This window comes from Neoarius graeffei, chromosome 8 (assembly GCF_027579695.1).
Source record: "Neoarius graeffei isolate fNeoGra1 chromosome 8, fNeoGra1.pri, whole genome shotgun sequence".
Lineage (NCBI taxonomy): Eukaryota > Metazoa > Chordata > Actinopteri > Siluriformes > Ariidae > Neoarius > Neoarius graeffei.
In genome coordinates, this window is record NC_083576.1 from 74,034,292 (window position 1) to 74,060,978 (window position 26,687).

Sequence of the window (26,687 nt, forward strand, 5' to 3'; positions counted from 1 at the left end):
TTAAATTAAAACCCAAGTTAAATGTATTGTTAGTGGAAATGCTTTAAGTGATCTCTGCTTCCATTTGCTAATGAGCTTCCTCAGTAGACAGCGTTTTTGAGATAAAGTGTCCTTTATGGAAAGCAGTAAGAACACGGCTGCCTTCCTTTATCTTCAACACTTCAGAGAAAGCAACTGAGTGAACGGATAGTGGAAGGCTAATTACCATTTCTCCAAAAAAAAAAGAAAAAAGCTAGCTTAGAAGCATAAAGATATGAAACATGTATGATGTCACTATTCCATCTCTCATTCTTCCAATTCAATTCAGTTTTATTTGTATAGAGCTCTTAACAATGGACACAGTCACAAATCAGCTTTCCAGAAATGTATACATTCCAGACATAAATTTTACATTTAAACATTTATCCAAACCATGCGCCATTCACAAAGTTGTCATAAAACATTTAAAGTGATTTATTGTAGTTTAAACAATGCTTAAATGTGTACATTATGACTTATTTCATTATGTCATCCATTAAAGGCTAAACGGACTGACGGCCGTTTATAATGAATCTTTTCAAAGTTGAATTGATTCACTGCCGTTTATACTGAATCTTTTCAAACGTGAATGGTTTCATTGGCATTTATAGTAAATCCTTTAAAGGCTAAATTAACTCACGGTCATCTGTAGCTTTAATTATTTCAAGGCTGAATGGACTCCTTGCCATCATGTACAGGCTAAACTGAGTCACCGTCATCCACAGTGATCCATTTAAAGGCTAAACTGTGCCAATGTCAATGCCAATTTTAGTGAGTCGTTTGAAAGCTGAATTGACTCGCTGTCTTAAAGGCTAAAATCATTCACTGCTATATATAGTTAATCCTTTAAAAGTCAAATCGACTCCCTGCCATTTATATCAATCAATCAATCAATCAGCAAATGCCATGTGACAGGGATCCTACCTGATTTGATTATGGGTAATACACACACAGTCACACAGTCTCAGCCACAGAGAAGACCGCAGTATGAACACCTCACAATAAACAACCATCAAGTCTTATGAGAACCATCCTGATGTGTTTTAATGTTTGATCAAGAACACTACACTAGTAATCTAGCATTTGAGATGACGTGATGTACACTCTGCTTCTGAGCACACACTGAAAGGTCACCTACAGGATTTTCCCAGGGTTCATGAGGTTTTTGGGATCCAGTGTGGCTTTGAGGTCCTGCATCACCTTCATGGTCATAGGGCACAACTCCTCCCGCAGCACAGCCCTTTTCCCCAAACCCACACCGTGTTCTCCTGTACACGTCCCGTGAACCAACAGAGCCCTCCTGTAAGGGGGAGGGACAGTACTAATTAGAATCCATAATAATGAGAATGAACGAGATCCAGTCAGGTCCAAAAGTCCACCAGGTTTAATACACATTTTATTTTATTTTATTCAGCTGGCCGTTATTATTTAAGAACGTCTTTAAGGCTGTCAGAGAAGTCTGTATGTGTAACTCACACTGTTTACAGATCTCGGTCGTCTTTCTTAACTACTGCAAATCAAACATGTATATTTAATTGAGACAATAATGACTTTAGACTCAACACAGCAGTTAAATTTCCATTAGCCTTATTTTATGGCTTGCCTTAAGCACATAATTGTGTTAATATTTGTCAATTAAAACTGTTTCCACTCTAGCATTCTCCCAGTTCAACCAAGGTCAGTTTTATAGCTTCTCTAAAGAGCTCAACTGTTTTCAGCTGTGCTAACATGATTGTACAAGCGTTTTCTAATCATCCATTAGCCTTCTGAGGCAATGAGCAAACACATTGTACCATTAGAACACTGGAGTGAGAGTTGCTGGAAATGGGCCTCTATACACCTATGGAGATATTGCACCAAAAACCAGACATTTGCAGCTAGAATAGTCATTTACCACATTAGCAATGTATAGAGTGGATTTCTGATTAGTTTAAAGTGATCTTCATTGAAAAGAACAGTGCTTTTCTTACAAAAATAAGGAAACTTCAAAGTGACCCCAAACTTTTGAACGGTAGTGTATAACTAAATAGGTTGGGGTTTTTTTTGTTGGTTTTTTTAAAAGTTACATTTTCACAACTGGTGGCACAGTGGTGTAGTGGTTAGCACTGTCGCCTCATGGCAAGAAGGTTCTGGGTTCAAGCCAACCGGCCGACGGGAGCCTTTCAGTGTGGATAGTCTCCCTGTGTCTGTGTGAGTTTCCCCCACAGTCCAAAGACATGCAGGTTAGGCTAATCGGTGGCTCTAAATTGACCATAGGTGTGAATGTGAATGGTTGTCTGTGTCTGTGTGTCAGCCTGGCAACTTGTCCAGGGTGTACCCCGCCTCTCGCCCATAGTCAGCTGGGATAGGATCCAGCTTGCTTGCAACCCTATGCAGGATAAGCAGCTACAGATAATGGATGGATTGATTTTCACAACTGATCAAATAAAAGGAGACTTGGCAGTGGACTTGGACTTTTGGAGCTGGCTATATGCATATAGATTCACATGGAAGCTGACAGACAGAGATGTTCAGACCTGGCCAGTCTAGCTAAGAATTCATGGACACTCTGCACTTCATCAGGGTCAAACACCATGAAACAGTGGAAGTTCCCATCTCCCACATGACCTGCAATTGGACCTGACACAGCAACATCACACCACACACACACACACACACACACACACACTTCTAAAACACCCCACACAAATGTATGCATGTGTAATTGTTGATATGGTGAAGTTGTGGTGTTATTTATTTTTAGGAGACCATGTTAAATAAATGTCCAGTCCTCTTCAAAAGTATTGGAATGGCAAGGCCCTTTTTTGGGGTTTAAGATCAAAAGATGAATATGAGATGATTGATCAGAAGTTCAGCTTTCACTTCCTGATCTATATACACACACACACACCTCTTGAAGTGTTAAACAATTTAGAACAGGGCACCTTTTTGTTTGAATCCACCCATTTTTCAAGTGATCAAAAATACTGGAACATGTGACTGCCTGGGGGGGGGTCCCCATCTTAATTATCGTTTGTGTCACAATAAAACTGTAAGTTGCACCTTTAAAGTGGTAGGCATGGTGTGTAAATCAAATTGTGCTAACCCTCCAAAAATCCGTTTTAATTCTAGCTTGTAATGCAACAAAACAGGACAAACGCCAAGGGGGATGAATACTTTTGCAAGTCACTGTAAATATCAGGAAACGAAAGCTAAAATCCTGATCTATTTTCTCACTTTTTTTAGTTTCAAACCAAAAGGGCTCCAGTGTGTAACAGAAAGAGACTTGGCCTTGCCGTACCGATAATTTTGGAGGGGACTGGATGTGTGAGACAGGGTTCTGACAAATAGGTAAAGCTGCAACTTATTGTCAGCTGTAAACAGCTCTAAGCTGTTTTCCTACACATTAAACTCTTCAGGACCAAGGTCTTTACAGTTTTGTATTAAATAATAATAATAATAAAAATAAATTCTTAATACCAAACAATTATTTACCTAAATTTGTAAAGGGTGGAGTAAAATATAATGGACTATTAACTAAAATAGAACTTATGACAAAGTTAATAAATAGGCCTTTTCTTAATAAACATTGATGAAGATTTATGAAAGTTGTAGTCAGGTTTAAACATAAAATAACTACCTCCATTTACTTCTCTTTTCTTTAGATTTCGGCAGACTGTAAGAAGAGAACTCCGATTTCTTGTTAAATCTATTTGTACAGCCAATTGCACAACAGCACTTCCCCACTTTAGATCTGGTGTTTTTTGTGTGTGTATTTTTATGGCATTTGAGCTGAGTTACTTCCACCTACAGTGCAGTCAAGCGCATTCCATCAATTGCACGTCCCTCTTCTGTCTAAACAATGCACGTAGAGCTAGGAAAAGCTAAAAGATTATGCAACCTGATAATCACAATTTTTTATTATTATTTCATCAATTTGGATAGTCATAAATTTGTATCGCAATTTATCGTCACACAATACATCGTTGCATGTCTAAAAATTATAACATAGCTCTTTAATTAGTTAGTTAAATCAATCAGTGCATTTTAAAAATATTAAATAATTGACAAATTGTTGTGGTATAAAACACTGTTGTAGGAAAAATAATCAATTTTAACACTGTATTCCTTACACAACATCTCCAATATTGTAACCTGGTCAGCAGCTCGCTAACAAGCAAGACAGCACTTTCTAGAAATGAACACATTCAGCTGAAGAGAGCACAGTGACGTTTTGTGACCTACAGAAATGTTACAGGAAGCCGAGCTAACTGTACACTTTATTTCTTCACACAATTTAATCTTCAGGTCACATCTGTAATCAAATATGTATTTGGAACACAGTGAACATGTGTATACCTGTAAGATTGTTTCTGATTATGTCATCTTTGGTTTCCATGATGACCTGAGGCAGATGGGAGATTGGCACACATACGTCCGTGCAGTACACCTGCATAGTAAACAAGAGAAACAGAGAAAATGATGAGCTCCATTATAGAGTCAGGTTTATATACTGGTCTGTTTTGGGTTTTAGCCACCATGAGCCATGTATCCATCTCTCTCCACTTTAAAGGTAGACTACCTTTCAGATTGCTCAAGTGTAGTTCATAAAAAGAATTTTCCCCGACACCCAAATATTTTTGTTTAATGGACCGAAAGCTACTGAATTCGAATCACAGACTTCCAATTTTATTGTTTTTTTTTTTTTAAATAGAACAATTAATGAATTTGGGGCCATGTGGCCCTAAATTCTCCACTATTTTTTTTAAGTGGGTGCTGATGTTTCTCATTAATTAATGGCACCCTGTTGGGATTTAATACCTTCCAGGATATCATGTGTTAGCCCTCATCCAACATTCAGATACTTTCCGAAGCCTGGGAATGAAACTTAAAAAATAAATAAATAAATAAATAAATAAAAATGGATGAAATTTTGTGAACAAGAATGAGCTAATTTTATAATGATGTGATATAAAAATGAAATCTAGCTGAATTTTAAAACCAAGACTGTTAGGTATTCCAGGGCAGATGAAAACGGAAATATGCTGAATATCACAGCGATAAATATGACACACTCATGAAGTTTCGGTGGACATCAGCCAGCAGGAGAAGTGCAGTTTACCATCAACCAAATGTTAACATGGATCGTCGTAGGAAGTAAAATACTTTACGACAGTTCCATGGAAAATATTTAAAGGTAGACTGCCTTTCAGATTTTTTTAAGTGTAGGTCATAGAAAGAATTTTCCCCGACACCCAATTATTTTTGTTTAGTGGACTGAAAGCTACTGAATTTGAATCACAGACTTCCAATTTTATTAGTTTTTTTAAAATAGAACAATTAATGAATTTAGAGCCATGTGACCCTAAATTCTCCGCCATTTTTTCCTGCTTCACCATGACCCAGTACAAGATACTACGTCATGCATCACGTGGTGGGCTTTCCCCGTTCACGCAAGGCATTGTGGGATACAAATTTGAAACAGGAGAGAAAAATGGAGGACATGAGTGAAACGTGAAAGACCGACTGCAGTAACGGAAAGCGAGAAGAAAAGACGTTGTTTTATATGTGAAGGAAAGGAAACGCAGGACCAAACTAATAAATAAATATCGGCGGTCAGCGAGCACCTCGGTGTGATCAGCTGTTCGTTTAGCGACAGAATGATGGAACTGTCAGTGCACGGTCAAAGGTAAACCTGTAGATGGCAGTAATGCAACACTGTGGATGCCAGCTGCTGTAAAACCCAAAAGAAGGTAAACCTGCGCATGCACACACGGACTTCCTCTGTCTGCTTGACTGCGTGAAGCGAGCGATTTCATGTGCATTATTCGCTCAGGAATCCCCTCAAATTAAATAACTTCCCAGCCACAGAATGGCCTGATATTTTGTGAGATATTACAGAAATAAACATATATCACAATGACCAAATTTCAGAGGGAACTAAATTTTACTGACGTTATGAAATCAAAAGGCTTTAATTAATTTCAAAAAAAGTCTTCAAATAAAGACGAATGATCAACACCAGGCCTGGAATTTCGTCATTTTAGGGGCAAGGCCACTTGGCCTTTTGTACTGTCAATTTTTTGAGGGCACGAAGGCCAAAAGCCAGGGCACCAAGGCCATAAAATAAAACAATGATTTTAAGTTCACGTCTATAATGAATTTAATTTAAGGACTAATGACTCTTCTGAGGAAGACTGGAGTCTCAGTCGAAACTATCAGGTAAAGAAACATCTCCTACACTATGTCTGAAGATAAGAAAATACTGAACACATCTAAACTTATCAATCCATCACTCACTTCAAAAATTGTAAAACTTATTAAACCTATATCCTCCCATAATTTTTGTTCAATTGACACCGAATGTGCAAGAGCATCTTCAGACTGTACGACTACGCAGATTTTTGATTAATCAAAATTGAGCCTGGAGTGCATCAAAATGTTTGATTGTAAATGGAACATATACTAGCATGCAGGCTACTGATTAACCCAGAAGAGCCCAGACCGATTTCTCAATCAAGGAAAATTATTGAGGAAATAAAATGAACTAAATAGACGACAAAGAAGACATTTCTGACCTTTTATTTTTTAAAATAGCACTTTCATGTCTCAAGATCTGAAATAAATTGCAAATTTGCAGAACACTGCAACAGTATTACACTGTTAACCCGAAAGTTCATTCTATGCAAACAGTTTGAGTAAATGCCATTTTTAAAGATTAGTTTTATTGCATTACTTAAACAGTACGAGTATATGAAGAGTATATGAGACAGTCATTGGGTGTACTCATTTTTGAAATTTAAACAAACTTAAACTATCATGTTTTACGTACCTCAGGCCACAGTGCTGCCCTGTTGTGATTGGCTCAAAACTCAAGACAAGTCTGTGCTTGTCCGTTGACGGCTACAGAGGAAGTTGCGCCATTTTCTAATTTACACAGAGCAATTTAAGGTCTTTGCACTTTTGACAACAAGCTAATTAGCATTTGTTACCGGCTACAGTCGGTACTCGGCACGTTAAAAGTGGGTCAACGTTGTAACGACATAACATTACTGTACAAGCAATGCTTATTTAACGGTAACAAACTTAAGCCCTATATGTTGAAATTCCTATCTTATTCGTTCGTTAATTTATCACACAGTCTTAGTTAACTTTTTCCCTCCTTCTGTGAAAATTCAACGTCTCAGACGCGGACACAAGTGGGCGGGGGATGCATTTGATTAAGTCTCCTGGTTGTCTGGTAATAGACTGGTGTCATTATAGTACGTCGGAGTGGTTCATGCCAGGCTCGAGTCCGATCCACCACTGATGAGTTGCCCAATAAGAATCCAGAATGTCATCAAAAGACGTATTTTTTTCTCAATAGACACAGGTGATGTTAAAGCCTATTGGCAGTCACGAGGCAGACTACAAAACCGCAGGGCATCAAGGCCACTGTGGCCTTACGGCAGATATTTTTTTTTCCAAGGGCACAAGGCCAAATTGAGAGGGCATGAGGGCCATGGCCCTCGTGGCCCTCGTGAAATTCCTGCCCTGATCAACACACACACACACAAAAAAAAATCTCATTAACAATTTCTATTTTTTATTTTCAAATTTTAACACAAACACAAAAATTATAAATCACACTGAGTGGGGAGAGAGAAAACGAATAATGGAGAGATACAGAAATAAAGAAATAGTATTTCTTGTGTGCATGATTTCTCACCTCACAGCCCGGCCGCAGTGCCTTTGCGGCGTACCAGGCATGATGGCGAGCTTTCCATAACTGTGAACGTGTGTCTTCATCCTCAGCCCAGGTGAAGTCCGAGCCACTGTTCTCCCTTGCAATTGCCTCTGGACACACACACACACACACAATCATCATCATCATCATCATTATTATTATTATTATTATTAGTAGTAGTAGTAGTATATAATATACCGTTTATTAAATTATACACTATATAACCAAAAGTATGTGGACACCTGACCATCACACCCATACATGGTTCTTCCCCAAACTGCTGCCACAAAATTGAAAGCACACAATTGTCCATCATGACTTCATATGCTGTAGGATTACAATTTCCCTTCACTGGAACCAAGTGACCCAAATCTGTTCCAGCATGACAAATGCCCCTGTGCATGAAGCGAGCTCCATGAAGACATGGTGTGCCAATGGAGTGGAAGAGAGTGTCCTGCACAGAGCCCTGACCTCAACCCTACCAATGGGGCCAAAAATCAATGGAAGCCTATGGAGGTAAAAAGAGATGCGTGAAAACCAAGGAAAAGACGAGTGCAGGTCTCAGATGAGGGGATGGATCTGTGCGGGGACTTGGCCTGAGGCATCAAGTGAAGTTTCTTGAAGTTTGGTCACTTGATTAAAAAAAATTGATGGAGAGTGAAAGTTTTTCTCCTGAAACACCATTCATTTTCAATGGGGCCAAAAATCAATGCAAGCCTACGGAGGAAAAAGGGATGAGCAAAAAGAAAGGAAAAATATGAGTGCAGGTCAGAACCGATTGCATGTATGTGTCGGGGGAGTTGGCCTGAAGTATCACATGAGGTTTGGTGCATCTGCGATGGAGCGTGTCCGAGTAGGACGATTCGATTCATGAGCCCTATTCATTCTCTATGGGAAAAAAACAAAAGAAAAACGACAAGGGTGCATTGATCCAAAAGCTGTATACAAGCACACTACACCACTTCGGGCCAGACGTCTCAGAGTTGGAACGGTGTCTCTATCTCGAACGCCCTAGGAGGAGTAGTGGATCCAAAAAACGTGTCGGAATAAGGCAGAATAAGTAAACTTAAGAACAATAGTGCAAGCACACTAATAAAAAAAATTTTTTTTTCAAGAAGTCGGATCTCGCTGCAACCTTTTGGCTCAAACGCAAAATCTAATCAGTTCATATGTAAATCCTACAAACATTCAACCACTTGTTTGAGATATTGTGCTAACAGGACTCCAAGAGACACACAAACAACCTGAGAACTAACTACCTCCACCACATAGAGGGGAGACAGAAAAAAGGTAAATGTAATATTTAATACCTCGGAGTTTTAAAAGGTTTAAATCTTAAAAATGGAAATATACTGTAGCAAAGTGAGCTGCACTGATTGAACCACTTTGCTAAGTACTATTTTATCGACTTGACTTTAACTGGGCTCTGTTTCAGCTTTGCTAACAATCTGGAGATTAGAACTGGAAAGAGAAATCTCTGTGTCTGAGAACTTTTAATAATTATGAGAAAAGCTTATGTGGTGGGTGGCACGGTGGTGTAGTGGTTAGCGCTGTTGCCTCACAGCAAGAAGGTCCTGGGTTCGAGCCCCGTGGCCGGCGAGGGCCTTTCTGTGTGGAGTTTGCATGTTCTCCCCGTGTCCGCGTGGGTTTCCTCCGGGTGCTCCGGTTTCCCCCACAGTCCAAAGACATGCAGGTTAGGTTAACTGGTGACTCTAAATTGACCGTAGGTGTGAATGTGAGTGTGAATGGTTGTCTGTGTCTATGTGTCAGCCAGCCCTGTGATGACCTGGTGACTTGTCCAGGGTGTACCCCGCCTTTCGCCCGTAGTCAGCTGGGATAGGCTCCAGCTTGCCTGCGACCCTGTAGAAGGATGGAGCGGCTGGAGATGATGAGATGAGATGAGCTTATGTGGTGATCCATAATAGTAGAAAATACTCCACATACTTCATATTCATTTCCTGTCAATTTGAGCATCGACTTTATTTTCATAATAATAGCCAAAAGCTAAAAGATGTATTTCAGAATTTATTTACTACTATATTGGCTTTTCAGTGGGTAAAAATGTTATTATTCTATCCACATTCACTGGATGTGAGCGATCGGGCATTCTGATTGGCTACTCTACTACTAGGATATCTACTCACGGTATGTGAGCTGAGAAAAACAAAAAGGGCGGAGCGTGTTGCTGAACCAACTGAGGACGAAATAAAAATTCTACTCGAAAAACAAAACCCCCAAAAAATACAAGAAAAAAAATGGAATAACTTATTTTAATAAGAATGCGTCTCTTTTTTTGAAGAACAAGAATTATTATAGCATTTTTCACAAATTGCTACCATCATTTCGCCAGTTTGTTTACATTCTGAGCGGAAATGATTGTTGGACATTTTGTATAAATTTTTTATTTATTGAATTTGCAAAAAATAAAAATGCTCCGTTTCTCAAAAATCCAGTGAACATGGATAGAATAGAATACCTATTCCACTCAATCTCGTCATACATGGCTTATAGCCAACTCTGCGCCCGCAGCTCATGCACGACTCGATTTCGTGGAATAACTGTTAATACAGGAATACACCATGCTTGTATTTGGTGGCATTGCCTTTTAATCGTTTGCACTTGAATCAAACATAAGGAATCGCCTTCCACAAGGTTCTCACAATACTTTCACAGGGTTTTTGCCCATTCCTCCTGACAGAACTGGTTTAACACAGTCAGGTTTGTGGACCGGGCGGCACAGTGGTGTAGTGGTTAGCACTGTTGCCTCACAGCAAGAAGGTCCGGGTTCGAGCCCTGTGGCCGGCGAGGGCCTTTCTGTGTGGAGTTTGCATGTTCTCCCCGTGTCTGCGTGGGTTTCCTCCGGGTGCTCCGGTTTCCCCCACAGTCCAAAGACATGCAGGTTAGGTTAACTGGTGACTCTAAATTGACCGTAGGTGTGAATGTGAGTGTGAATGGTTGTCTGTGTCTATGTGTCAGCCCTGTGATGACCTGGCGACTTGTCCAGGGTGTACCCCGCCTTTCGCCCGCAGTCAGCTGGGATAGGCTCCAGCTTGCCTGCGGCCCTGTAGAACAGGATAAAGCGGCTAGAGATGATAAGATGAGATGAGGTACAGTCACTAAAGGTAGGCCACAGGTGTAGTTCCAGTTAACTCCCAATTATGACAAATGGGCAATCAGAAGCTTCTAAATGTCATTTCATCAATTTCTGGAATCTTCCAGACTATTTTAAGAGACAGTCAAGTTGGTGTATGTAAATGTTTGACACATTAGAATTCTGATATAGTGAATTAAAGCTGAAATAAATCTGTCTTATTAATTGTTTTCAAATCACCTCTGAAGTGAACGAAGTGTGTGAGAAGTGTGGAGTTGTGAAAAACTGATACTGAATAACTTTAGCCTAAGTGTATGTCAAATATTACCGTTTATTCAGACAATAATCCATATAAAAATCTGCACTGAAAACAATTACAGTACAAATACAGAGTTTGAAACCGTATACCATGACCCTGATCACGGAATTTTTTTTTTTCTTGGTCTAGAATTTTGCTTTTTGGTTTCTAACCAGATCACAGCTGAAGATTAATGATCTAGGGCAATACCTGATGGATAATCACTGTTATTCCATTCACATTCACTGGATATGAGCAATCGTGTGCTCTGATTGGCTAATCTACTACTAGGATATCAGCTCATATACCGTGAGTAGAGAAAAACAAAATGGCAGAGCGTGTTGCTGAACCAACCGAGGATGAAATAAAAACTCTACTTGAAAACAAAACCCCAAAAATTGTTAAAGTATTTAAAAGAAACAGAAATGGCTAAAAGAATACTGTGCGCGAGTGCGTGTCCCGCCCCAAATATCTCTGGTTCCACACTCCAGCCCAGTCAGTGTTGGTAATGCACCTTTAAGTTGGTTTGCCGATCGCTAAAAAACTCTAAAGAAGAAGAAACAACCCCCTAAAAATACAATAAAGCACAAAATATGGAATAAAAGTATTTGATGGTAAGAACGCAGCTTTTTTAAAAATTTTTCAAGAATTATTATTGCATTTTTCACAAATTGCTATTGTCATTTCGCCAGTTTGTTTACATTCTAAGCGGAAATGATTGTCAGACGTTTTGGATAAAGTTTTTATTTATTGAATTTGCAAAAAATTAAAATGCTCCGTTTCTCAAAATCCAGTGACTGTGGATAGACTATTCCACTCAATCTCATCGTACATGGCTTATAGCCGACTCAGCGTTATGCATCTCGTTGGCCATCAGCTCATGTCCGACTCGATTTCATGGAATAACTGCGAACTAGACAACCATTTCTTCACAATTCTCCCAAGTTAACAAACAAACAATCAGATGATAGGTCATGTAATTTATAGGTTATGCTCCAAGGCAATGTGACTAGTAGCATAATTTCATAATTGATTTTCCCCCTTCTTATCTTTCTTGCTATTCATTATTTCACGTATGGTGCTTTTATTATAAACAAAATAGTTTCGTTAATATAATCATTTTACATTCATGATATTTCAATATTCATATGCAGCACTTTTAAATTCAGGATTCCCATATTTGTGCAAAGCTCACATGTACATCAGGGTTCATGCAATTTTAACTCTGCTACACCAATCAAATGTGCTTTGGCAAAACACACACACACCTGTGATAGACACCTGCTCTTCAAGACTCCTTGAACTGCCGTGGAACTCGAGGAAGAGCGTAGGCAGGACCGGGTAGGACAGAGAGTTGAAGCGGTTACAGGCACTGATCATCACATCGTCCAGGAACTCTGTAATAGGACACTGTGCCTTTTAAAATCGACCAACACAATTACAGCCAAAAATTATAACCTGTTAAAATAGGACCCTGAAAACTATCCCTGTGTCTGAAATCGCTCACTCGTTCCCTACTCCCTATATAGGGAATTACTGTATAGAGGACTATATAGTCAGCTCATTGGTAAAATGAAAAAACGCTTTTGGACACTCGTCCATCACGCTGGTATTTACATCATTACTGTCGCACAATTAAACCATGCCAGATCAGTCGGCTGGTGGGTTTTCAAAATAATAAATGCATGCATGTATTTTTGTGATAAATCCATATTATACTGAGCGTATTTCCCATATTAATCAATACAAAGTCAGTTCTTTTTTTAAAATCAAGGCTGAACACTTTCGTCTTTGCCGCTGCCTTTTATTAAATCAAATTTGAGAATTTGATTTCTTTCAGCGCGACTGCAATGCATGATGGGACATATTGCTTTGGTTAGTGACCATCGTTGTAAACTATTTTTCATGATGCATTGTGGGATACTTTGAGTGCACTATATAGGGTGTATATAATCCTCACTAAGGTTTCGGACAGCACTACAAAATGGCGTCCTCACTATATAGTGAGTAGGGAGTGATTTCGGACACGGGTTATTATTCTGGATGTGCAGATAGATGATGCTGTGTGGACTCTCTGTGCTCCTCACTGCTCACCTACCGATGCGAGCGATGGGCACCCCGGCCTGCAGCACCTGCACCGTGCTGTCCACGGCTGCCTGAACCGAGGGGAAAGAGCAGACAGCCGACACCACGGACTCCGGAATGCCATAAAGCCGGAGAGTGGCTTTGGTCAGGATCCCCAATGTCCCCTCAGAGCCCACAAACAGGTTTGTCAAGTTATAACCTGCCGCTGTCTTTCTACAAACAAGTTATTGTTTTTGGATGAATGATCTATCCATCATTATTGTTCACTTGTTTTGTATTGTTTTGTAGCTTTCCAAATTAAGCTTATTATTAATAATAATAATAATAATAATAATAATAATATCATTAAGACCCCCGTCACACTTATTCGGAATTAGCAGGAATCAAGCAGAACCAGCCGGAATGAAAAATCTTTCAAAATTCATGCCACATTCGGGCGGAAATTTCAAACTGACCAACATTCTTACAGCTTTGTAAGAATGCCATTCGAATACTTAGAATGCGCTTCGAACCCGCCTCGAATGATTCTTGCACATTCCGGGTGTATTAGCTTTTGAATGCAGTTCAAATGTAGTTGGAACACAACAGGAATACCTAGAATGCTGTTAGAATGCAGTAAGAATATTAAGAATGCACTTCGAATGCCGTACGAGTGCGGTTCGATTGCTGCCCGAATACCACCTGAAGTCTGGTCGGAAGGTGCCTCGAATGCTGTACAAATTCACCTCAAATGCAGTCAGAACGCTCCCGGAATAGCCGCCGAATATGTTTTGAACGTCTAAGAATTCAAAGAGAATGCAGCTCGAATACTTAGAATGTACTTCGAATATCCCGGAATATACGAAGAATTTTCATTCCGACAGCATTCCGGCTCATTCGAGGTACATTCGGGACATTCTGGCAGGATATGAAGTGGCTTGCCATTTCGATTTTTCCCCTCGAACGCGACCAGAAATGTTTCGAATGCTGTTGGAACGCCGTAAGAATATTTAGAATGCAGTCAGAATACACTTCGAATGCTGTTCGATATTTCTCCTCTTCGACTGCACCTCGAATGTTTTGAGCATGAGCAAAACATTCGGGCCGGCCACAAGAACGGACCCGAATGTTTGGAATGCACTCAGAATGCAGTCAGAATTTTTAGAATGCACTTCGAATATCCCGGAATATACAAAGAATTTTCATTCCGACGGCATTCCGGCTCATTCCGCTTCTAGTGTGACTCCCCTATAAAGGAGAACTGAAGTCATTTTTAAACTTGCTTTATTTCTTAATTAATGCGCTATTCAATTACGTTTTCGGTTTTAGTAACCTTATATCGTGACTCGTATTGGCAACTAATTGCAATTAAATATTATACTTATCGGCCTATTTGGTTTTTAGCCATGTTGAATTTAGTTCGTTTGGTCCACGGCAGGCGTCGCTTATCCGCGCGATCTTCACGAGACTTGTGCGAGACTTCGAAACGTGAAGTGTCAGCCAGGTGTCAGTGCTGCCATTTTGAAAACTGTTTTCCAAACAAAATATTGCACAAAAACGAGTTTAAATGACGATTACTGCCTACTTTTTTCAAACTTTCCTGACTGCTATCAGAACAAACAAAACTTCCGGCTTGATGACGTCAGCATTCGAAAGAGGGCGCGTGCGTCTTTTAACAACATTGGCAGATGTTGGTGACTTTGATTTCCGCTGCAAGTTTTACTTCCGTCCTACGATGTCTCGCACAGGCCTCAATGAATCTCATTTATGGCCATTGCTTTGACATATGGACTGATATATTACAGAGCATATTTCAAACACTCATAACTTGCTATAGCAGTGACAAAATAGCGATCAAAAATGCATTCCTATATTTAATAAAATGAGATAAACAGAATTTTGATAATAAAAAAATTTGCCTTCAGTTCTCCTTTAATAATGTCAAGATGCAGGATGCGTGTGTGTGTAATACCTTGTGCGCCGTCCCTTGCCTGCCGTGTGTATGACCGTCCCATCCGCCAGCACCACCTCCAGATTAAGGATGTTCTCACGCATGGTACCGTAGCGCACAGCGTTAGTGCCTGACGCACTGGTGGCAGCCATGCCGCAAAGAGACGCATCAGCACCAGGGTCTGTCAACACACACACACACACACACTTGATACACTAAAAGATGCACTGATTGACATCCAGCTCCATCATCACACAGCACAGCCACACATCCTGCACCGAACCACTCATGATGAAGATCTGTCTATACACTCAGTATTAAAGTGAGTCTCACCCACAGGAAACCACAGGCCTGTGTCACGCAAATAGGAATTGAGTCCTTTGCGTGTGATGCCAGGCTCCACGGTCACATCAAAATCCTCTGGGTGCAAATCCAGCACCTGGTCCATCTTCCTGAGACTGAAACACACACCACCCTGCAGCACAATGTTTCGTTAATCAAAAACTGAAGAATTAAAAATGTAGTCGAAGCTTAAGTAATGTTTCTTTACCAAAAACTTAATCTGGACGACTAGAAACACGAACAAAACTTCACTGTGGAACTGAACACTGGAATGTTATGGGGGATTTAAGAAATGACACTCACAATGGACTCTCACGCTCACCTTCACAGCATTCACTCCTCCTTCCATACCCGTTCCTGTGCCAAAAGGGATGATGGGTAATTGGTGACGGTAGCAGATTTTGGCTAGCTCACTGACCTCCTCCACACACTGAGGGAACACTACAATGTCTGGGGGGTGACATCTGACACAGCAGAAAGAAATACTGCTTTATTCTAGCTACGGTACATTCACTGGATATGAGCAATCGTGTGTTCTGATTGGCTACTCTATTACTAGGCTATCAGCTCATATACCATGAGTAGAGAAAAACAAAACAGTGGCGTGTGTTGCTGAACCAACCGAGGACGAAATAAAAACTGTACTCGGAAACCTCAAAAAATACCAAAAAGTATTTGATAGTCAGAATGTATCCTTTATTTTTCAATAATTATTATAGCATTTTTCACAAATTACTCCTGTCATTTCGCTGGCTTGTTTACATTCTAAGCAGAAATTATTTTGTCGGACATTTTGTATAATAGTTTTTATTGAATGTGCAAAAATTTTAAATAAAAATGCTCTGTTTCTCAAAATCCAGTGAATGTGGATAGAATAAAACAGTTATTCCACTCAATCTAGTCATACATGGCTTACAGCCAACTTGGTGCTACGCGCCTTGTCGGCTATCAGCTCATGTACGACTTGATTTCGTGGAATAACTGTTAAATATAAGGTAGAGATAACAAAACCTACCTTGTGTAATGAGTCAGAAGTATAGAATTATGCTAAACAATAAATAAGGTAAAAATAAGATTATAACACATCTAGTTACTACAGTATGCTTTACGACATGGCAACATCTCGGGCTCCCAAGTTTTTTCTAGGCACAAAATCACACAACAGGATCTTTATCTGCTTCGTGAAAGGAGATTCAGTTGATCCTTAACTTCTCGTGACTCACCTATGTACCGACTCGTCTTTCCCGTGCTGTTGTCGCACTGCCAAACCCGTAGACACACCGTCATCACCACTGACCGAGCGGAAAGCTGCTACGACCTGCTCGAGAGCTGCACTCTACAGACGATGAGAACAGTTAAAACACACAATGCCTTTAAAAACACATTATACAACACTGTGCAAAAGTCTTAGGCACATGTAAAGAAATGCTGTCGACCAAAAATGGCTTTAAAAAAATAATGAAAATATTTCAACATTTAAAAAAAATATATTGAATTGAATTTATTTATTTATTTCGAACATGTATTAAAAAAATGTAACTATTTGTACATACAAAAGAAAGAACACGAGAAAGTGACAAAAAAAATAATAAATAAAATGCATAAAGAGCTAAGACATTACAATACACCGCACATTGTTCGAAAAAGGAGTGGGAAGAAGTACAATACTTTTTTTTAAATTTCCCACCCCCTTTTTAACTACCCCGAAATCCAAACTTCATTAATACACCTATAAAAATATATACCATATATACACTTCATGAATATCTTTATAATTACAAAAATAAATATATACTACACACCATATATATATATATATATATATATATATATATATATATATATATATATACATATATATATATATATATATATATACACACTTCCTAAATATCTATATAAATATTTAATTACAAAATAAATATATACTACATTCCATATACACACTTCACAAATATATATATATATATATATATATATATATATATATACACCACATATACACTTCATAAATCTCATCTCATCTCATTATCTCTAGCCGCTTTATCCTTCTACAGGGTCGCAGGCAAGCTGGAGCCTATCCCAGCTGACTACGGGCGAAAGGCGGGGTACACCCTGGACAAGTCGCCAGGTCATCACAGGGCTGACACATAGACACAGACAACCATTCACACTCACATTCACACCTACGGTCAATTTAGAGTCACCAGTTAACCTAACCTGCATGTCTTTGGACTGTGGGGGAAACCGGAGCACCCGGAGGAAACCCACGCGGACACGGGGAGAACATGCAAACTCCACACAGAAAGGCCCTCGCCGGCCACGGGGCTCGAACCCAGGACCTTCTTGCTGTGAGGCGACAGCGCTAACCACTACACCACCGTGCCGCCCACTTCATAAATATCTATATAAATATATAATTACAAAAATAAATATCTACTACATACCTATCCCTGTAAATATGAATATATAAACTATCCCCATAAATAAATACATACCATATATACCATATACTAAGTTAGTTCTAATATAACAATCAACTCTATTCTATTTATCCCTCATCATCCTCCATTGACATACTTCCTCTTCTATATACTTGTTTAAAAATATTTTTTGTACCTTTTTTCAAACAGATTTATATTTGCACTTTGTTTTATTTCTGTCTCCAGTCTGTTCCATAAAGTCACCCCACAGCTCGATACGCACATGCGTCTCATATTTGTTCGAACCTTCGGTTTTTTAAAATTTAGGTCTCCCCTTAGATTATATCCCCCCTCTCTCTCACGAAACATTCCTTGTATATTTTTTGGCAATAGATTATTTCTCGCTTTATACATTATTTGTGCTGTTCTGAATTTGACCAGATCCATAAATTTCAACATGTGTGATTTTATGAATAGTGGGTTTGTGTGATCTCTGTATCCTGTTTTGTTTATTGTCCTTATTGCTCTTTTCTGTATTGTACATATCGGCTGCAGAGTGGTTTTGTAGGTGTTTCCCCAGACTTCGACACAGTAAGTCAGATATGGCAAAAATAACGCGTAATATAGAGTCTGCAAAGATTTGCAATCAAGAATATGTTTTGTTTTCCACAGAATTGCCGAGCACTTTGCCAGTTTTGCTCGTACGTATCCTACATGTGTTAGGACTGGGACTGTTTTGGCCTCTAGAGGCCGCTGTTATTTCCTTTTCTGGTCATGTTTGTTTTGGCCTCTAGAGGTCACCACTGTGTTCTGTGTTTTGTTTTTGTCTTATTGCCTGTTTCCTGCCCCGCCCTGTCCTTAATTAGTTTGTGTATTTATACCCCTGAGTTCAGTCCTCTTGTCACGGAGTCTTTGTGCTGTTATGTTTAGCTCCAGTTACGGTACCTCTGTTCCTTGCATTTGTCTTTTTGGTTTTGCACATTGCTTTTCTTTTTGGACCTGGTATTTACTGTTTTTTGGATCTTCTGAGCATTGGTATTTTTGCCTTTTCTTTTCTGGTTTTTTGGCTTTTTTTTATTTGACTTTGAACTTTTGGATATTTTATTTTTCCCTTCATCTTCTGAGCGTTTTTTGGATTATATTTTTTGTACTGTAAATATTGTAAATAAACTTGATACTTTTTTTCTACTTCTGTCTCATGCCTCTGCACTTGAGTCATTCCCCTGGTGGCCTAGTGGGGGTTTGCTGGATTATCACACCAGCGAACCAGGTTCACATCCCAGCAAAACCCTAACAGAGAGACTCCGTCATGACCGACTCAGCAGAGGCTTCATCTGTCTACCCGGCCAACCTTCAGGGAATGATGGCTGCGTTAACACGCCTCGGATCCACCATGGACGGACTCTCGCAAACCAATACGTGAGACAGTGTCGCAAGACCTGGAGCAAGGTCAGGAGGACACTCCTCCAGACCTCCAGTACCAACCAGACTCAGGCCACACTTTCTGCCCTGGGCAGCGGGTTTGGCTGTCCACCAAGGACCTTCTGCTGCGGGTGGAGAACTGTAAGCTTGCTCCTCGCTACATTGGCCCCTTCAAGGTTGTACGCAGAGTTAACCCTGTCTCCTACCGGCTCCAGTTACCACATACGCTAAGGATTAACCCCACATTCCATGTTTCCCTGTTGCGGCCCGTACTGACGTCCACGTATGCCCCTGCCCCTAGGAACCCCCCCCGCATCTTCCAGGGTCAGACTGTTTTCACTGTGCACCGTCTGCTGGACTCCTGCCGGGTTCGCGGGGCTCTCCAATATCTTGTGGACTGGGAGGGCTATGGCCCTGAGGAGCGGTGCTGGGTCCCAGCTTGGGACATACTAGACAAGAACTTTGTCGGGACTTCCATTCGGCCCATCCTGATCGTCCTGGGAACGTCAGGAGACGCTCCTGGGGGGTCCTGTTAGGACTGGGACTGTTTTGGCTTCTAGAGGCTGCTGTTATTTCCTTTTCTGGTCATGTTTGTTTTGGCCTCTAGAGGTCACCTGTGTTTTTGTCTTATTGCCTGTTTCCTGCCCTGCCCGGTCCTTAATTAGTTTGTGTATTTATACCCCTGAGTTCAGTCCTCTTGTCAGTCTTTGTGCTGTTTGTTTAGCTCCAGTTACCTCTGTTCCGTGTTCCTTCCATTTGTCTTTTTGGTTTTGCACATTACCAGGTCCAAAAAGAAAAAGCATTTACTGTGTTTTGGATCTTCTGAGCGTTGGTATTTTTGCCTTTTCTGGTTTTGGCTTTTTTTTATTTGACTGAACTTTTGGATATTTTTCCCTTCAGCTTATGAGCATTTTTTGGATTATTTTTTTTTTGGGACTGTAAATATTGTAAATAAACTTTGATACTTTTCTACTTCCGTCTCATGCCTCTGCACTTGAGTCATTCCCCTGGTGGCCTAGTGGGGGTTTGCTGGATTATCACACCAGCGAACCAGGTTCGCGTTCCAGCAAAACCCTAACATGAGGTTTCCAGCAGACTTTATGATCCAAAATCACACCAAGAAATTTAATTTCCTGTACCATTTCTTAGTATTGTCTATCAACTCTACATTACAATCTAGTTTGTGTCTCCCAAACATGATCTTTGTTTTGCTTAGATTTAATAATTTATTTTTGTCAAACCATAGTTTTAGTTTATTTCAGTTGTGATCGTCTCTAGTCCGCTGCAAATTCTCACCGGAACAAAAATATTGGTGTCATCTGCAAACAAAAATTTCAGTACTCGCGAAATTCTACACGTCATTAATATATATGAATAATTTCGGACCTAATATTGACCCCTGTGGTACCCCGCATGTAATGTTCATGAAATGAGACTTATGGTCACCTATCTGCACAAACTGTTGCCTGTTTCTTAGATAGCTCGACAGCCAGCTCCACCCAACTCCCCTAACACTACACTTCTAGTTTACTTAATATACTATGATCAATGGTATCGAATGCTTTTTTTTATTTTTAGGTCCACAAATACTCCAATTGCTTTTTTTTTTTTTTTTGTCTATACATTGTGATTTCCTCTATTGGTGCCATCGATGTTGATCTGTTCTGAATCCATATTGACTGTAAGGAGGTTGTTTTTCAATGAATTTGTCCAGTCTATCTGAAAAAAGATTTGAGAATTGGGGGAGTAAAGAAACAGGCCTGTAGTTTGTGAAATGGTGTCTATCTCCGGTTTTAAACAATGGTATCACTTTTGCAATTTTCATTTTGTCTGGAAATGTACCTGATTGAAAAGATAAATTGCAGATGTGGGTGAGTGGCTTCACAATTCCCTCAATAACTGTCTTTACTGTTAACATGTCTATCATTCCAGTCGGCAGAGGTTTTGTTTTTACATTTTCTTACAATTTGGATAATTTCTTCATCAGTTGCAGTTAGAAAAATTGTACTTGGATTTCTATCCTCCATATCTTCTATGTCCCCACATTGTGTTGTCTCGGGTTCCTTTATTTTTGCCACTAAATTTGGTCCCACATTTACAAAGAATTGGTTAAAACCATTCACCATATCCTCCATATTTTTTATATCATTTTCAGTGTAGTACTCCGGGTAATTTGTAGTTTTGGATCCATTTCTCACAATACCATTTAGTACAGTCCATATACTTTTAATATTTTTCTCCACTAATTTATTATAAGTCTTTCTTACATATCCTCATAGTTAATGTATTTTTATATTTTTCCTCTGCCTCTATAGTTCGATGCTTTAAGAATTGTCTGTATAATATATTTTCTTTTTGCAGGCATTTTGTAGCCCCTTGGTGACCAACGGACTATTTGTATATTTATGTATATTACTGTATTTCTTTATAGGACAAACAAAAATACTATAAACAGTAATCAGTAAGCCATAATAAATGAAACAAAGTCAATATTTGGTATGAGACGACCCTTTGCTTTAAAAAATAAAAACAGTCTCAGGTACAGTGAGTGCAGTTTGATAAGGAAATGAGCTGTAGGTTTTACTGAGCATCTTACAGAACCAGCCACAGTTCTTCTGGACACTTTGACTGTCACACACGCTTCTTCATTTTGCACTAAAAACCCGGCAGGCTTCATTATGTTTTCTTTTTTAATCTGAAAAGTGCTCTCTTATATAATATGCTGCTCAGATACAAACTTTTTTTTGTCCTGTAACATTTAATTTTGTGCTGGAAAATGAAAGTTTTGAACTCTAAAATATTTTTGTTCTGACTTAATAATGAAGTCATAAAATAGAAATCTATAACAAAGTTTGTATGAAAAAAAATTAGGTGCCTAAGACTTTTGCACAGTACTGTATTTACACTATAGGTACATTTTCACTAACTGAAGTTTAATTTGGTGTCCCTGATACACTCAGTGTCAGTAGTGGTCCAGGGTGGGACAGTAGAGCAGAGGGAAGTGGTACCACCTCACACTCACAGCTCCAGGGTCCCTGGTCTGATTCTAAGCTCAGGTTATGGTCTGTGCCTCTAGATGTAAATGTACAGTGGTGCTTGAAAGTTTGTGAACCCTTTAGAATTTTCTATATTTCTGAATAAATATGACCTAAAACATCATCTGATTTTCACACAAGTCCTAAAAGTAGATAAAGAGAACCCAGTTAAACAAATGAGACAAAAATATTATGCTTGGTCATTTAGTTATTGAGGAAAATGATCCAATATTACATATCTGTGAGTGGCAAAAGTATGTGAACCTTTGCTTTCAGTATCTGGTGTGACCCCCTTGTGCAGCAATAACTGCAACTAAACGTTTGCGGTAACTGTTGATCAGTCCTGCACACCGGCTTGGAGGAATTTTAGCCCATTCCTCCATACAGAACAGCTTCAACTCTGGGATGTTGGTGGGTTTCCTCACATGAACTGCTCGCTTCAGGTCCTTCCACAACATTTCCATTGGATTAAGGTCAGGACTTTGACTTGGCCATTCCAAAACATTAACTTTATTCTTTTTTAACCATTCTTTGGTAGAACGACTTGTGGGCTTAGGGTTGTTGTCTTGCTGCATGACCCACCTTCTCTTGAGATTCAGTTCGTGGACAGATGTCCTGACATTTTCCTTTAGAATTCACTGGCATAATTCACAATTCATTGTTCCATCAATGATGGCAAGCCATCCTGGCCCAGATGCAGCAAAACAGGCCCAAACCATGATGATACCACCACCATGTTTCACAGATGGGATAAGGTTCTTATGCTGGAATGCAGTGTTTTCCTTTTTCCAAACATAACGCTTCTCATTTAAACCAAAAAGTTTTATTTTTGTCTCACCTGTCCACAAAACATTTTTCCAATAGCCTTCTGGCTTGTCCACGTGATCTTTAGCAAACTGCAGATGAGCAGCAATGTTCTTTTTGGAGAGCGATGGCTTTCTCCTTGCAACCCTGCCATGCACACCATTGTTGTTCAGTGTTCTCCTGATGGTGGACTCATGAACATTAGCCAATGTGAGAGAGGCCTTCAGTTGCTCAGGAGTTACCCTGGGGTCCTTTGTGACCTCGCCGACTATTACACGCCTTGCTCTTGGAGTGATCTTTGTTGGTTGACCACTCCTGGGGAGGGTAACAATGGTCTTGAATTCCCTCCATTCGTACACAATCTGTCTGATTGTGGATTGGTGGAGTCCAAATTCTTTAGAGATGGTTTTGTAACCTTTTCCAGCCTGATGAGCATCAACAACGCTTTTTCTGAGGGCCTCAGAAATCTCCTTTGCTTGTGTCATGATACACTTCCACAAACGTGTTGTGAAGATCAGACTTTGATAGATCCCTGTTCTTTAAATAAAACAGGGTGCCCACTCACACCTGATTGTCATCCCATTGATTGAAAACACCGGACACTAATTTCATCTTCAAATTAACTGCTAATGGCGACGGTGGCAAGGAAAAACTCCCTCAGACGACATGAGGAAGAAACCTCGAGAGGAACAAGACTCAAAAGGGAACCCATCCTCATTTGGGCGACAACAGACAACATGACTATAACGTTAACAGTTTTAACATGAAGTCAGTTTCGTTGATGTTAAACTCTTCATTGATGGAAACTTGGAGTGCAAAACTGTTCATGACAACCGCAGTCCTAAAGTTAGCAAGTCAACTGTAGTCCTCAGCCATAAAAGCATTACTGTAGGTGTCCAGAGCGTCTTCCAAGTGTAACTTTCAACTGTCCATATGGGTCCATCCTCCACAGGAGCGATGTGATGAGACTCCAACCAGACACAGGGCACCAGGATGGATCAGGCAGGTCTAAGGAGCAGAAGAGGTCAGCATCTCGATCTCAGGATTGACATGAAAGTCAGAGGGACAGACTGGGGGGAGACACAGGTTGTTGGGTATGACCAATGTCACCTGAATAAGCAGGAACAGTATACATATTGCGCTGAGTGCAAGCAGGGACTCCGGCAAAACTAACTATGACAGCATATCTAAAAGGGGAGAGCCAGAAGGTAACACAGGCATGAGGGAGCCCCGGGACATAAAGCAGCAGCCACTACACCGTCAACAAACTCGAGTGAGCAAGCAAGTGGGGACTGACAGCATCCATACGTCCCAGTTTACCAAAACACTCTATGCCTGAGTACCCTCCAGATCTACACCTTTACCTCATAAACACCATTAACACAAGGCTTGACTAAACAGATATGTTTTCAGCCTAGACTTGAACACTGAGACCGTGTCTGATTCCTGAACACTACTTGGAAGGCTATTCCATAACTGTGGGGCTTTGTAAGAAAAGGCTCTGCCCCCTGATGTAGCCTTCACTATACGAGGTACCAGCAGACAGATCAAAAGGTGCAGGCTAAGTAGGCGTGGTGGGTCATAAAGGACCAGAAGTTCACTCAGGTACTGCGGTGCGAGACCATTCAGTGCTTTAAAAGGTCAATAGTAGTACTTTATAATCAATACGGAATTTGATTGGGAGCCAATGCAGTGTGGATAAGACAGGGGTGATGTGGTCATATTTTCTAGTTCTAGTAAGGACTCTTGCTGCTGCAGTTTGAACTAACTGGAGCTTGTTTATGCACTTATTGGAACATCCAGACAGTAAGGCATTACAATAATCCAACCTAGAAATAACAAAAGCATGAACTAGTTTTTCCGTGTCGTGTAGTGACATTAAATTTCTTATCTTAGCAATATTTCTGAGATGAAAGAAAGCTATCCGGGTAATGTTATCAACATGAGTTTCGAATGAAAGACTGGGGTCAATAATCACCCTTCTATCAGTCTTTTATTGCTGCACGTGAAGAAACAGAAAGGCCATCCAGAGTTACTGTGGAATCAGAAAACTTACTTCTAGCTGCATGTGGTCCTAGCACAAGTAGTTATGTCTTGTCAGAGTTAAGCAGAAAGAAGTTAATAAGCATCCGGTGTCTAATGTCCTTCACATATTCCTCAATTCTATTAAGCTGGTGTCTCTCATCTGGTTTTGCAGAAACATACAACTGTGTGTCATCAGCATAACAGTGGAAACTAATACAATGTTTACGAATAATATCACCCAGAGGTAACATATATAAAGAAAAAAAAGCAGTGGACCCAAGACAGAACCTTGTGGAACACCAAACTTTACCTCAGTATGTCTAGAAATATCACCATTTAGATCAACATACTGATAGCGATCAGTTAAATAAGACCTGAGACAGGAGAGGGCCGTTCCCTTAACTCCCACAACATTTTCTAGTCTATCCAGAAGAATGGAATGATGACTGGCATCAACAGACGCCAACAGTAGGTCGTTTACTACTTTAACCAGAGCTGTCTCTGTGCTATGATGAGGTCTAAATCCTGACTGATACATTTCATGGATGTTATTCCTATGTAAATATGAGCATAACTGCTGTGCCACAGCTTTTTCAAGGATCTTGGAGATAAAGGGGAGGTTTGATATTGGCCGATAATTGGACAGCTGACAGGGATCAAGGTCAGGTTTTTTAATCAGGGGTTTGATAACTGCTAGTTTAAAGGATTTGGGTACATAGCCAATCCTAAGAGAAGAATTTATTATTTTTAGAAGCGGTTCAATTACTTCAGGTATTATCTGTTTGAATAGACATGTAGGTAAGGGATCTAGTACACAAGTTGAGGCTTTTGATGCAGAGGCCAACAAAAGCAATTCGGTCTCTCCAAAGGGAGCAAAACACTCCAGTTGCTGATCTGATACAGATATATTATTAACTACAGGGTCACTTACATTGTCTGACCTTAAATTAGTAGTTTGAATTTTTTGTCGGATATTTGTCATTAAGGTGGCACAGTGGTGTAGTGGTTAGCACTGTCGCCTCACAGCAAGAAGGTCCGGGTTCGAGCCCCATAGCCAGCAAGGGCCTTTCTGTGCGGAGTTTGCATGTTCTCCCCGTGTCCGCGTGGGTTTCTTCCGGGTGCTCCGGTTTCCCCCACAGTCCAAAGACATGCAGGTTAGGTTAACTGGCGACTCTAAATTGACCGTAGGTGTGAATGTGAGTGTGAATGGTTGTCTGTGTCTATGTGTCGGCCCTGTGATGACCTGGCGACTTGTCCAGGGTGTACCCCGCCTTTCACCTGTAGTCAGCTGGGATAGGCTCCAGCTTGCCTGTGACCCTGTAGAACAGGATAAAGCAGCTAGAGATAATGAGACGAGATGAGACTTCGAGAACGCAGAAGACCCTTTAAAAACAGCGTTTGTGTCCATTTTAGATTCAGTAGAGATTAATCCAAATGTCATAGGACCGTCCCATAATGGTGGTCACACCCTCAATCTAATACTAACATTCGGGTTAAACGTAGAAAATA

At 40.1% G+C, this 26,687-nt stretch overlaps 1 protein-coding gene across 1 annotated transcript in view; it reads right to left on the minus strand.

The window, feature by feature from the left end:
* Positions 1–288: 288 nt before the first annotated feature.
* Positions 289–26,687, minus strand: part of ldhd (lactate dehydrogenase D) — a 41,456-nt gene continuing 15,057 nt past the window's right edge. The window contains exons 2-11 of the mRNA XM_060928228.1: positions 16,693–16,805; positions 15,792–15,933; positions 15,461–15,602; positions 15,149–15,308; positions 13,211–13,410; positions 12,381–12,509; positions 7,706–7,833; positions 4,357–4,447; positions 2,535–2,637; positions 289–1,318 (exon numbers count right to left, since the gene is read on the minus strand). Of these exons, the coding sequence (XP_060784211.1) occupies positions 1,153–1,318; positions 2,535–2,637; positions 4,357–4,447; positions 7,706–7,833; positions 12,381–12,509; positions 13,211–13,410; positions 15,149–15,308; positions 15,461–15,602; positions 15,792–15,933; positions 16,693–16,805 (1,374 nt within the window). The 3' untranslated portion in view covers positions 289–1,152. The remainder of the gene's footprint in view (positions 1,319–2,534; positions 2,638–4,356; positions 4,448–7,705; positions 7,834–12,380; positions 12,510–13,210; positions 13,411–15,148; positions 15,309–15,460; positions 15,603–15,791; positions 15,934–16,692; positions 16,806–26,687) is intronic.